The 14,563-nt window shown below is 40.9% G+C and overlaps 1 protein-coding gene across 1 annotated transcript in view; it reads right to left on the bottom strand.

Annotated features, from left to right (window-relative positions):
- Positions 1-5,181: 5,181 nt before the first annotated feature.
- Positions 5,182-14,563, bottom strand: part of LOC138738700 (gamma-aminobutyric acid receptor subunit rho-3-like) — a 33,837-nt gene continuing 24,455 nt past the window's right edge. Inside the window, exons 7-9 of the mRNA XM_069889429.1 lie at positions 13,255-13,407; positions 10,176-10,372; positions 5,182-5,880 (exon numbers count right to left, since the gene is read on the bottom strand). Of these exons, the coding sequence (XP_069745530.1) occupies positions 5,587-5,880; positions 10,176-10,372; positions 13,255-13,407 (644 nt within the window). The 3' untranslated portion in view covers positions 5,182-5,586. The remainder of the gene's footprint in view (positions 5,881-10,175; positions 10,373-13,254; positions 13,408-14,563) is intronic.

Below are 14,563 nucleotides of genomic sequence, written 5' to 3'. Positions count from 1 at the left end.
TTGGATTATTAATTGGAGTTTGAATCCATTTGCACTGGTTTAAGTGATAAAGCACATCAAGATTATAGGTGATGGCAGCAGAAAACGTGATGATGAACTTACTGTGTTGTTTAGATATATTTTTTTAAATGGCAAGCAAGGGCCTCTGACATCATTACCCAGTCCCTCTGATTCTTCAGAAAACCTCTCAGTGCAGGGGCTTGAGGGATGAACAATAAATCCTGGCAAAGCATTAAAAATGTCAAATAATTCATGATCCCAGAGATCAATCTTTTTGGTTTATTATTTCTGAAGAGCAGCCCTGATCCTGATTCAATAAGTGTCTTTCCATTCCCTCTGGGAGTTCTCCAGACAGCGCAAGAATACTGGTCCTTCTGAGATGGCAGCTACCTTAAACATAACCCAGGTATTGAACAACATAAGGGAGTTTGTGTTTGCCTTTGATAAGTTTGCCTTAAGTTTCACTGATTGCTCCTTGCATCCATGGTAAACAAAACAAATCAATGTAGCTGCAATGCTCCTCCTATTTGCTTCTTTGGTTATAATAGGAGGGAAATAAACTGTGAATATCCCCTTATGAGATCGCCAGAGGTTATTACTTCTGCACAATCATTAGGGTTCCATTACTTTGTTAATGGAGAAATAGTGGACCATTTTGAAGCATATTTAATTTTATAAAAAATACATAGGAATGTAGATATTAGGTTTTTTCAATTGAAAGAATCATGATATAGCCATGTTAAAAACATGGTTCAGAATACCTGTCAAGAATACTCCTTAAATACTTTAATTTTGATGATCGGCACAAATTTGATGGACTTGTTTCCATGTTGTATCTCTCCATCATTTGGCTATCTGCCTCCTTAAACCATTAATCTTGATTCTCCCATTCAACTTAATTTCTATAAATAATGTCTTCCTTTTTGGGTAAATATGAAAACTATTTTAGAAGTTTTCAAATAACTTACTGAGTTTATGTTCCAATTGGCTTCTAATAACAAAAACAGAAGATCATATATACTCATGTAAAAGTCAATGCCATGTAAAGGTTAACCCCCTATTTTTGGCTCAAAAATCTTGAATTTTCCATGTCTTGTGTAAAAGTTGCCCCTAGTCTCTCACCTCGGCCCCGGCTGCCTACCCGCCGGAGCTCCCAATACCTCCAGCCACCCGTCAACCTGAATTCCTGACACCTTTGACGCAGATTTCCCACTTGGTCGTGGCTGCCTCTGATAATGCATAAACATACTTCAGTCCCTCCCGCCCCCCCGCCCCCCCAACCATAGTAGAACATGTGTTTTAATGCAGAGACTCTGTTATTACTTCAATCCATTGTGCTTTTTGATCTTTATTTATTTAGAGATCATTTGGACCTGCTGTTCATATGGTATTTTGGATTCTGGCATGAATTTCAGCCCCTCAAAAGTAGTATTCTTGTAATAGTCAACATCATAAATTTAACATTAAAATGGTTTATAAATTTTTACTTTTACATGAATATATACAATAATTAGTCTTTTGTCTGATTTTTTAGTGCTTTGCTGCACGTAAATCTGTTGCATGCATCAAAATTAACCCATTGCTTCGGTAGGCCCAGAACAAACAGTAAAGTTTAAAGTTCAAATTTATTGTCAGAGTATATACATATCATCACCAAGAGCCCTGAGATTCTTTTTCCTGCTGGCCAGGCAGAATTTCTACTTACTGGTAACTGTAAACTGTAAAGAAAAAAAGATACATACACAAAAGCGAGAAATGTAAACAGAAAAAATGCAAAAAACTGTGCAGTACAGAAAATAAATATACAATAATAAATAATGTCCAAGTTAAGAGTCTTTAACTGAGTCTCTGATTGTTCTTTGTTTAGGAGTTTGATGGTGGAGGAGTAGCCACTTTTTCTGAACCTGGTGGTGCGAGTCTTGTGGCATCTATACCTCTTTCCTGATGATAGCAGCGAGAACAAAACATGACCAGGATGGGGTGGATGCTGCCCTCTAACAACAATGTTTCAGGTAGATTTTCTTGATAGTAGGGTGAGCTTTGTCTGTGTTTTGTGTCAGGCTCTGTCCACTACTTTTTGTAAGGCTTTCTGCTTAGAGGTATTTGTGGCCCCATACCAGGCCATGATGTAACCGGTCAGCACACTTTCCTCTATATATATCTGTAGAAGTTTGCTATGATTTCCAAATCTCTGGAAATTCCTGAGGAAGTAAAGGCACTGGCATGCTTTCTTCAAAATGGCATTTGTTGCACCATCAATAACTCCAAAAGACTGAAGTTAAATAAAACTGATAGGCTTTTATTCACAATAGAATGGAGTCACGTCCATGCTGGTCAACTGTCCTGAACTGGGGAGGGGTTTGTGGAACAGTCATCTTTATTCAGGAGTCTGTGGGAGGGGCCACAAGTAGAATCAGCCAATGGGTGTGACCAGACAGATAAATATACAAACACTGGTTTACCACATTTACCACTTTTTTTAAAAAAGAGTCTGGAGTGGTGAAGTGCAACAGAAGTTATCATAAATTAAGTCTTTCGGGCAGTCTGATCTGCCGCTGTGACCGTCAATAGTGCTGGCTGTGGCTGAGTCACTGCAATGGGATCCTAGACAGTATGGGGAGCCTGTATGCAGTTGTTGGCAGTGGTTTGATGGATATGTGGCGACGAGTCTGACATGCCATCTGTTGGGGCTGGGGTGACATGCCATGGCTTTGGTGCATCATAGGTGAAGATAGGAGAGTGGGTGTGGGGTGGTCGGATACGGTCTCTGTAATCCTTGAGGCCCCTAACCGATTCTGTGTGCTCGTGCCCATCAGGATATGCCACATAGGCATATTGGGGGTTGGCGTGGAGGAGGTAGACTTTTTCGACCAGTGGGTCAGACTTATGGATCTTCATGTGCTTCCAGAGTAGGACCGGCCCAGGGGATGTCAGCCAGGCCGCCAGCAGTGTGGTCTCTGTTGCAGAATTCCTGGGGAAGGAAAACATTCTTTCATGTGGAATGGCATTGGTGGCGGTACAAAGGAGTGATCTGGTCAAGTGGAGTGCCTCAGGAAGGACATCTTGCCAGCAGGAGACTGGAAGGTCTTTAAACTGCAGAGCTAGGAGGATGGCCTTCCAGATGGTGACATTCTCCCGTTCCACCTGCCCATTCCCTCAGAGATTGCAGCTGGTGGTTCTGCTCATGGCAATACCTCTGTCCAGCAGGTACTGGCACAGCTCATCGCTCATAAAGGAGGGCCCCCAGTCGCTATGAATATAGCAGGGGAACCTAAACAGAGTGAAGAAACTGCATAGGGCCTTGATGACTGTGGCAGCTGTCATGTCCAGTCAGGGGATGGTGAACGGAAAATGTAAATACTCATCAATGATGTTGAGGAAGTACACATTGTGGTCAGAGGAGGGGAGGGGTCTTTTGAAATCGATGCTTAGGTGTTCAAAGAGGCAGGTAGCCTTTATCAGGTGCACTCTGTAGCCTTTATCAGGTGCCCTCTGTCTGATTGATAGAAGTGTGGTTTGCACTCCATGCAGACTTGGCAGTCTCTGGTCATAGGACTGATATCCTCAATAGAGCAAGCAAAATTGAGGGCTTTGATAAAATGGAAGAACCTGGTGATCTCAGAGTGGCAGAGATCATTGTGGAAGGCTTGCATTCGGCCTGTTTGTGCATTGGCACACATTCTGAGGGATAAAGCATCTGGGGGCTGGTTGAATTTCCTGGGCTGGTACAAGATATCGTAGTTGTAAGTGGAAAGTTCGATTCTCCACCTCAATATCTTGTTGTTTTTGATTTTACCTCGCTGCTGGTTGTTGAACTTGAAAGCCTCCACCCGTTGGACAATCAGCAAAGTAAATTGTTTACTGGCCAGGTAGTGGCTGGAAATGGTGGGGGTAGCTAGGGATTTTTTAACTGGTGGAGTGCAGTGGGCAATTTAAGAATTGCTGGTTACAGACAGTGAGGGAGGGATGGGGCTGATCATACTCCATATTCCACTTTTAAGGTGGCATTGGAAGTCCAGTCCCAATAGCAATGGTGGCGCATCCCAAGATGGTGGGGCTTGGGGCAACCAAGAGGGGGCTTCGTTGTTGGCCAAGTAAGCTTCCATATTTTGGAGGGCCACCTCCAGTTTGCCAGCCAGTTCAACCACCCTCCGCAAATTGAGCTTCCCTTGCACCAACAGTCTCTAGTGGATGCCTGCAACATACGCATCTCTAATCAGGTCCTTCATGTTCTCTGTGGCTGTCACAGCATTACAGTCACAGGCCTGTCCAAGAGTTCTTAGGGCCTGGAGGTATTCAGTGCTCAATTCCCCAGGTTGCTGTTTGTGAGTGGCCAGGTGGTGTCTCGCATAGACTTCGTTTACCTTCTTCAGGTACTGGCCCTTCAGAATGTCCATTGCTCCGGGTTTGACGTGGTGTCCCTGATCATTGAGTATACCAGGGGCCCGACCTGGGAGTGTAGTACCTGCAGCTTGTCGTTCTCTGATCGAATGATGGCAGATGACGCCTGCAGGAATGTTTCGAAGTTGGTAGAGGCTTCAGGTGATTGATGGTCAATTTCCAACTTTTCCTGCTTCAGATCTGCTCCATTGTCAAAATTTATTGTGAATAAAATTGATGCACCATCAATAACTCCAAAAGAATGAAGATATGTAAAACTGATAGGCTTTTATTCACAATAGAATGGAGTCATGTCCACGCTGGTTGATTGTCCTGAACTGGGAAGGCGGCTGTGGAACAGTCCCCTTTATTTAGGAGTCTTTGGGAGGGGCCAATCAGTCAATGGGCATGCCCAGACAGTTAAATATACAAACGGTGGCTTACCATAGCATTAGTAATGTTAGGTCCAAGGTAAGTTCTCTAAGATAGTGACTCCCAGGAATTTAATGCTCACACTCTCCACCTCGAATCCCCCAATGATCACAGGATTGAACACCTCTGATTTTCCCTTCCTACAGTCAATAGTTGGCTCCTTGGTTTTGGTGAGATTGAGTGGAGGTTGTCAGTATAATAAGATATTGTGTAAATGTTAGTTTTTAAACTAAAACCTTTATAAGAATAAATTGCTAACCTTTAGTAAGAAATAAAATGAAGCATCTTGTATTTGAAAATTTATCTTTTTTAATATCAGAAAATCTCCACAAAATTTGGTTATAATGTGAATATTATGTACAATGCAATTCAGAATATAGTTCAAGATAGTGTTTTGTTCTTTATTTCCAATATAACTATCTTACTAAGTCAAATGTATCAGATTCAAAAACAAATGAAAGTTAAATAGTTTGTTTCTCTGGTTTTTCATGCACTTGCCTACATGTGACTTTCATTGACTTCTACAATAGCTTCAGATGTTTTTAAGAATATAGGCTTACATCAAAGTTTGTAACTTTCCAGCCTCCTAAAAATTACAAAATCTTCTCAGAGAAGGCCAGAAACTCTTATAAGCTGAAGCATTGTTTCCTGTATGATGTTATTCAATATAATATTCTATGATCAATAAATTTTGGAGCACCTTAATATGGGTACTGTACTTCTAGACTTCTGCATACAATCCAGAAATAATAAATGATTGGGAATGATTAAAGTTCATGTAAATAAGCACCAGTAAATAAAGTTAAAAAGAAGAAATGCTGTAGGAAATAAAACCCTTGAGTAAGTGTCAATGGCATGACTGTGCTTTATAATAATTTCAGTAACATTCCCTTTCATAGATTTCTTTCTTCTTAACTGTTGATCTCCTGGATTTTGGCAGGATGTACGTTCAGTATTTGATACATTTAAGTGAGCTTCAGTGAAGTGTGACAGATCCAGTTGACTATCATGGTAGCAGCCGTCAAAAGCCATGTTTTGTGTCTGATTCAACCTAAAGGAATCTGAAAACTGAAAATTAATTATTTTTAAAATTATCACTTGAACCAAAACAATATAAGCCTCATTAATTGAATCCAGTAATCCTTTTCTTAACTGCAATACTGTTACCACATTTCAATTTATTAAAAATATCTTTAATAAATCTTTCAATTTATTAAAAATATCTTCAAACAAACCAGGTTTCTTCCCCCTTTCCACGTACCAGTTGACAAACCTGTACGAGTCATAAGTCCATCCAACTGATTTCTGGCAAGTGAAATGTTGATACTTCTTGTGAACTGAGCCTGGTGAGCTGTCAGAAGGAGGTAAAGAGGAAATCTGCAGATGCTGGGGGTCCAGAGCAGTGCACAGAAAGTGCTGGATAAACTGAGCAGGTCACGCAGCATCCATAGAAAGCAAAAGATAGTTGACACTTTGGGTTTGAACCCTTCTTCAGGAGTGAATATACAAGTTCACAAAGACTGTACCAACAGTCAGATTTAAGCTTGAGCTGTGAGGTGGCAGGCTCCATCTGTGTGAAGCTGCAGGTCATTCAGGCAAGTGGAATGTATTTTATCATACTCTTGATTTGTGGTTTATGGGCTGAGGGAGCCAAGATGTAACGTACACCACAGGGTTCCTGGTTTCTGATTTACGCTTTTAGCTCTGCAATTTATACAGGTGGTCCATTTAGGTTGCAAATTAATCAGGAAATATATTGTGCGCGATTCAACAAAGGATTTACAAAAGTATTGAAGATTGTGAAATTATCAACAAACATCCTCATTTCTGTCCTTTTGAAAATTATTGAAGCAACTGCAGATGATAGGGCCAAGGGTAACTCACAAAGGGACTCAATAAATAAAGTGAAACACTAAAGTCTGCAGATGCTGTGATTATAGTAAAAACACAGAAATGCTGCAGGAACTCAGCCAGTCTTTTCAGTGTCCAAAAGAGCAAAGATACATTGCTGGTGTTTCAGACCTGAGGCCTTTTTCAAGGAATAAGCAGAATGAGGAAATCTCAGAAAGTCTCAGAGTTCAGACAGTGATGGCTGGGGGAGGAATCCAGACCAACAAAAGGTATTAATTGGATATGATAAGGGATGAGGTAACGATTTGATAAATTTGTGCAAAAAGGAAACATGAAAAGGGAGAGAGATAGAGCTGGGGAAAGTGACAGGGGAAGAAGGGGTGGGGGGCAGGGTTTAACAAAATCCAGAGAAGTTGATATTAATGCCATCCGGTTGGAGGGTGACCAGTTGGAAAATGAGGTGTTGTTCCTCCAATTTGTGGGTGGTCTCAGACTGGTAGTATATGAGACCATGGATAGATAAGTCAGCAAGCGAATGGGATGGGGAATTGAAATGGGTGGCCACTGGGAGATCCATGTTATTGCGGCAGACAGAACCGAGGTGCTCAACAAAGTGATTTCCCAGTGCGCATCTAATCTTTCCAATGTAGAGGTGACCAAAACAGGAGCACCAGATGCAGTTGATAATACCTACAGATTCACAAGTGAAATGTTGCTTCACTTTGAAGGGCTATTTGGGGCCCCAAATGGCGGTGAGGGAGTTAGTGTGGGTGCAAATGGTGCATCTCCTGCAGTCACAGGGGTAGGTGCCAAGGGAACAATTGTTGGGGAGGGAGGAGTGGACAAGGGAGTCATGGAGGGATGGGTCCCTGCAGAAGGCAGAGAGGGGAGGAGAGAGGAATATGTTTCTAGCGGTGGGATCACATAGTAGATAGTGGAAATGACGGAGATGGATGTGTTGGATGCAGAGGCTGGTGGGGTGGTAAATGAGGACAAGACAAATCCTGTCCTTGTGTGTGGGGGCAGAGGGGGCCAGGGTAGATGCCCGGGTAATGAATGATATGCAGGTGAGCACTGAGTTGATGGTGGTAGAGGGAAAAAACACATTGTTTGCAGAAGGAGGAAATCTCTGATGATATGACATGAAAGTCCTCATCCTGGATGCAGATGTGATGGAGACAGAGGAATTGAGAGAATGGAATAGAATCCTTACAGGGCACAGGGTAGGAAGAGGTGTAGTTGAGGTAACTGTTGGAGTTGGTGGGTTTGTAGAAGATGTTTGTCAATAGTTTGTCATCTGAGATGGAAAAAGAGAGAGCAAGGAAAAGGAGGGTGTTGCTAGACATGGACCAAGTGAATTTAAGGTCGGGGTGAAAGTTGGCAGTAAAGCGGATGAAGTCAGTGAGCTCATCATGGGTACTTGAGGCAGCATTAAAGTAGTCATCGATGTAGCAGAGGAAGAGTTGAGGGCCTTTGCCTGTGTAGGCTTGTAGCATGGATTGTTGCACATAGCCAACAAAAAGGCAGGCATAGCTGGGACCCATGCAGGTGCCCATGACCACCCCTTTGACATAGAGAAAGTAGGATGAGTCAAATGAGAAATTATTGAGGGTGAGGACTTCTGCCTGCCGGAGAAGGGCAGTGGTGGAGGAGGACTAGTTGGTTCTTTTGACCAGAAAGAAATGAAGGGTTTTGAGGCCTTCAGTATAGGGGATGGAGGTGCACAGGGTTTGGATGTCCATGGTAAACATGAAGCAATCGAGTTCAAGGAACTGGAAGTTGTTGAAGTGATGGAGGGCATGTGAAGTATTCTGGATGTAGGTGGAGAGGGACTAGACTGGAGGGACAAAACAGAGTTGAGGTAAGCAGGGACCAAGTCAGTGGGGCAGGAGCACCTGGACACGATGGGTCTACCAGGACAATTGGATTTGTAGATTTTGGGTAGGAGGTAGAAACTGGTGGTGCAGGGTTGGGAAACAATAAGGTTGGAGGCCATCCAGGGAGGTGACCAGAAATGATGAGTTCAGAGATGGTACATGATACAGTAGTTTGATGTTTTGGTGGGATTCTGTTGGAGAGGTAAGTAAGAGAAGGTGTTTGAGTGTTTTTGTCTGGCTTTGGCCAGATAGAGGTTAGTGTGCCAGACCACAACAGTGCAACCCTTGTCTGTGGGTTTGATGGTGAGATTCAAATTGTTGTAGAGAGTGGAGGGCCAGGCATTCCAAGGGGGTGTGACTGGAAAAATGAGAGGAGTAGTGAAGTCAATAAAGTTGATGTCACAGCAGCAGTTGGAAATATAAATGTCCAGAGCAGGCAGAAGACTGAAACAAGGTGTCCAGAAGGAACAAGAATGTTTAAAGTGGGAGAATGGATCTGCAATGGGTGGGGGGGTGTCCATGAAATGTGGGTGAAGAGGAATAAAGGTAAGGCCTCTACTTAGAACAGAGCATTTTGTTTCTGAGAGGGGATGGTGAAGACCAGGCAGGGGTTAGGGAGAAGGTCAATGGGGTGGATAATGTCAGGGAGGAGAGGAGGATGGGATGCATCAGGAGGTCGGGCGTAGGAAGGGTCCAAGGGAGGGAATGGAGGGTTGGGAAAGTCAGAGGGTAGAAAGAGAGAGGCCCGTGTTCTCCCAGAGCCAGGGTGGGAGTTCGCAACAGAGGCTCAGTCCTGTAGGTTATGGTTTGCCAGGGTGGGAGTTGTAGTTGTGGTTGACAATCAAAAATCAGTAGGTACATTTGGACAAACTCCAACTGCTACTAGCTCCAGACCTCATATACTCTTCTTTACCAGCCAGATTTAAATCCATTTCCCTATTCTGTTACCTGCTCCACCACCAGATTCAATCATAAAATACACTGACATCCTTAGCCTAACTCCATCCATTGCCATAGCGCTCAGACATCTATCTGCAACTCACATAAAAAAACACCTCATTCTCCTTTTGCCCACAACACTGGGCTTTCAACTTGTTTAACTTGTCTTCAGCAATATGCACTTTATCACCTTGGGACACACACACACACACACACTATTTCTGTTCACCTTACTGTATTTAGTGATGATTTTGTATGTGTTGCAGTTGGTAGTTTTCTACTGTTTTACTGAAACCAAAATCACTAGATAAATAAAATCAATCGAGGAAGAAAAAAACATGGATTTGTTTAACATGCATTCATTTTTTCAAAAGATCATTCATATGTAAGACAATTAATAACAACGTTTCCTACTTTGATAGATATAACAAACTGAGTACAATATAAGGTTTTTATAGAATTAATTTCAAATGCAATTATATTGTAAAATAGATTGTGCAGAACTCCATTAGCTTTTGGGAGTTGGTTCCAAGTACATTGTCGCTGGGAAAACAATTTTGCCACATTTTATCAAAATGGGAGACAATACTGGAAATTAAAAATATCCATAAATAATTTATGAAATGAACCATTAAAGAAGTTTATCAATCTATACCTTGTATACACATTGTTTAAAATTAAGATTAATGATCTTACCTTCTCTCTCTGTTTCATTTTCAACCGTTCCTCAACAGTAGTTATATAATTTACTGCTGCATACTCGATTATGGATAGGAAAACGAAGAGAAAGCTGACCCAGAGGTAGATATCCACAGCTTTAACATAGGATACTCGAGGCATAGATGGATTCACTCCAGTTATAATTGTCGACATTGTCAGGATAATTGTAATTCCTTTCAATGAAAATAAGATACAAAGTGACATGCTATATACCTTCATACTCCCTTATCAAGAAAATTCAGGTATACAGAATTTTATAAAATAGAGTCCAAATGTCCAGCTTGATGTTAAATTGAACTTTTGAAATTTATCAGTAATTTCAAGTATTATCAAGCAATCCAAAACAGGAGAGTTTTACATTTTTCTGTTATGGACCTTTTCTCTTATGCATTATTTTGTCCATTTATATGCTGAATGGTTATCCCTCCATTCTTATCCACCAATTTTTTTTATTTTGCTCCTTTTCCTGACCAAAATATTTCATTCTCTTCTCTGAAATTTTGTAATTCTACTATATAATTTCTCCCCTTTCAGCCTGTGAACTCACATGAACTTTTGCTCTGTTTTTATATATCTATTGATTATTTATAGTTTGTTAATGTTTCTTTCTGGACTGCTTTCATACTCTTCTATTCCTTTTCCTATCAATGCCTTGGTCCATCTTTGCTGAACTCCGAAATTTGCTCAATTCTCAGGTTTACTTTTTTCTAACAACATTTACCATTTCCTTTGATCAGTAAGCATCTTCAACTTGGTATCTATAGCTGGACATCAGTTCATGTTTGGTATTGCCTTAAAGAAAATAGCTTTCAGCTTTATAGTAATTCTTTAAAAGTCATGCCGTAGTTTCAGATTGAAATAAATCACTCATTTTTAAAAATAAAACTCTCATCCCTGAAGTCCCTAATTGCCTGATCATTTAAAAAAAAACCCTTCATGATTTCATCTAAGCTAACTTGCTTTCATGTTGTCTCCTCTACATACTAATCTAGATAAACCTCATACATTCAAATAATTCATTCTCCACACTTTTACTGCTCATTTGGTTTGGCCAATCTACATGTAGATTACAATTCACTATGATTACGGTGCTCCTATTGCTTCATGTTCCTCTGATTTCCAAATTTCGTGTTTAGGGGCTGTGTACAGGTCCCACCAATATTTTGTGCCTCTTGCAGTGTTTAAGTTCCACTCACACTTTCAATTTTTCCCTATCATTTTTCCTGTTCTGATATACTTTTATTAATACTGTTCCTTCTTCAAAGACACTGGTTATCATACTACTTTGTTACTTTTCATTATTTCCTTGTCCTTTCTCTTCTATCTTTCTGAATTTCCCATCTCAACAACTCATACCCCCAGCTGGTCATTTTGATGTTGACCCTAGCTCAGTGATTCTCAACCTTTTTCTTTCCACTCACATACCACTTTAAGCATTCCCTAAGCTTTGGTGCTCTGTGATTAGTAAGGGATTGCTTAAGGTGGTATGTGAGTGGGAAGGGAAGGTTGAGAATCACTGCTCTAGACCCAATTGTTACTGAAATATTTTGCTTGAGAAAAATTGTCATTGGCCCATTTCCTTTGGAGTTATGAAACTGTGCACATAACGTGTCATTTAGGTACAATTAAAATAGTGGTTTTCATACTTTTTCTTTCCATCCACATATCACCTTAAGCAATCCCTTACTAATCACAGAGCACCTAGGGCATAGGGAATACTTAAAGTGGTATGTGAGTGGAAAGAAAAAGGTTGAGAACCACTGAGCTAGCTTGACTCTAAAAAGACCTTCCCTTTCCTTTGTACAATTGTCTCTTTGTTCAATGAATTGAGACCAATTTCTCTCATAACGTTGATTGAGCCATACATTCAATTTTCTGCTCTTGTTCATTCCCATGTCTTTGCTCCAAATCCAAAGCCCTGTTCCTCTTTCAAGATCCTTATCCCAGCCTTGTCTCCAACTGATAGTTACATTTTCACTTTTGCAATAAATGGGAAACAGGAATAGAAGCAGGAAATGAGGAGGTTCAAGTTATTTAAGTTTGCAGAATTATTTAAGATTGGAAGAATTGTGGAGAGTGTAGCAGGCTTTTGAGGAATACAACAGGATATAGATCAGTTACAGTTAAGGGTATAAAAATGGCAGATGGAGTGTAATCCAGACCACTGTGAGGTGTTGCTCTTTGGGAGGTCAAATGGAAGAGGAAAGTATACAGTGACTGGTGGCCCTCAGAACAAGATAGATGTGCAGAGGGATCTTGGGATAGCTCCTTGAAAGTAACCACTCAATTAGATACGGTGGTGAAGGTATGCAACACCTTTGTTGGTCGGGGCAGTGAAAACAAGAGTAAGAAAGTCATATTCCAGCAATATAAGGCCCCTGTTGGGCCTCACTTGGAATATTGTGTGCAATTATGGTTACCCCTTTACAGGAAGGATGGGAAAGCTTCAGAAAGAATAGAGGAGAGATTTACCAGGATGCTGCTTGGATCAGAAGATATGAGCTTTGGGGAGAAATTGGAAAATCTTGGAATGTTTTCACTGGAGCATCAGAGACAAGAGAAACGCAGATTGAAATTTACAAAATTAGAAGATGCACTGATAAGGTAGAATCTTTTTCTGAAGATAAAAATGACACAGTGGAGGATTACATTTAAGTTGGGGGAGATGTGTTAGGCAAGTCTTTTTTACACAACGAGTGGTAGATGCTTGGAATGGGCTGTGAAAGTACAGTGGTGGAAGCAAATTTGAGTAGCCTTTAAAATACTTCAAGATGGACATGTAAACGTGCAGGGTCTAGAAGGATATATATAATTTTTATTTGGGTAACATGTTTTACATAGAGATCATGGGCAAAAGCCTATTCTTGTCCTGTACTGTTCTATGTTCTGTAACACATTCGATTTGACAACTGGGAAAATCACAGCCAAGATTGTGAGAAATTTCCTTGTGATTCTTTGAGATAAAGTTTCATTTTTTTGCCTGTGCTGACAATGGCTACATTGATGTCCTTTTCCTTGATGAAAATAAGAAGAAAAATGTAAAAAATCAAATTACCCAGTGAAACACGAGCTGGAACGGCTCTTCTGTCAATCCAGAAAGAAACCCAAGACAGCATGACCATTAACATGGTTGGAAAATAGGTTTGTAAAAGGAAAAAGAAAATGTGCCTCCTTAGGATGAAATTAATAAATAATCTGTTGTACCAACCTAAGGAGAAAAAAGTTACAAATAAATTACAATATATTTTTCCACATACATAATCCTGTTTAATATTGAGCCAGAAAAGATTTAAAGAAATTATTAAAAATAAGGGTTAAAGCTAAAGTTTTGGATATAATTTCCAAAAAGATGATGTACATCATTGCAGTTTTCTGAAAGAAATTGATAGTTCTGAATGATTACAATAATTGTAGTTGTTTATTTTCTTTGTTTAGAACTGCAGAATTTTACAACAATATTACAATAAACTTGATAGCTTCTCTATTGCAATCTCTCACATACCTGCTTGTCAGTCAAATTTTATGTATTGTAGATTTAGAGAATATTTCTATTTTAATTGCTGTAAGAAAGATGAGGTTCTACTCATGTTTTCAACAGCAATTTTAAACTTTTATCAATTAATTTTAAATCAAATTCAAAACAAAAATGATAAATGTATAAGTGTCCAGTATTTTGTCTAAAATCTATTGTAGATAAATTTCTGAAGAACATTTTATGTCATCCTGTATCTTCTTTGGCTTGGCTTCGCGGACGAAGATTTATGGAGGGGGTAAAAAGTCCACGTCAGCTGCAGGCTCGTTTGTGGCTGACAAGTCCGATGCGGGACAGGCAGACACGGTTGCAGCGGCTGCAGGGGAAAATTGGTTGGTTGGGGTTGGGTGTTGGGTTTTTCCTCCTTTGCCTTTTGTCAGTGAGGTGGGCTCTGCGGACTTCTTCAAAGGAGGTTGCTGCCCGCCAAACTGTGAGGCGCCAAGATGCACGGTTTGAGGCGATATCAGCCCACTGGCGGTGGTCAATGTGGCAGGCACCAAGAGATTTCTTTAGGCAGTCCTTGTACCTTTTCTTTGGTGCACCTCTGTCACGGTGGCCAGTGGAGAGCTCGCCATATAACACGATCTTGGGAAGGCGATGGTCCTCCATTCTGGAGACATGACCCATCCAGCGCAATCTAAGGTAAAGGAAAACACCGACGGGAGGGGGGCTCAGCCGAGAAGCGGGCAATCACAGTGCGACCAGCTGAGGGATGCCCGACACCAGGGCTCTCAGCTGGAAGATAAGGAAGGCGGCAGGAGAGGGAGTGAAGTACCAGGTGAGAAACAAAGTCGATATGGTGAATGGCAAGAGCAGCAGCAGCAGGAGGCCT

The sequence above is a fragment of the Narcine bancroftii genome, chromosome 7 (genome assembly GCF_036971445.1).
Source record: "Narcine bancroftii isolate sNarBan1 chromosome 7, sNarBan1.hap1, whole genome shotgun sequence".
NCBI classification, from domain to species: domain Eukaryota; kingdom Metazoa; phylum Chordata; class Chondrichthyes; order Torpediniformes; family Narcinidae; genus Narcine; species Narcine bancroftii.
The sequence above is the reverse complement of the archived record's forward strand: the minus strand, read 5'-3'. Positions and strand labels throughout refer to the sequence as shown.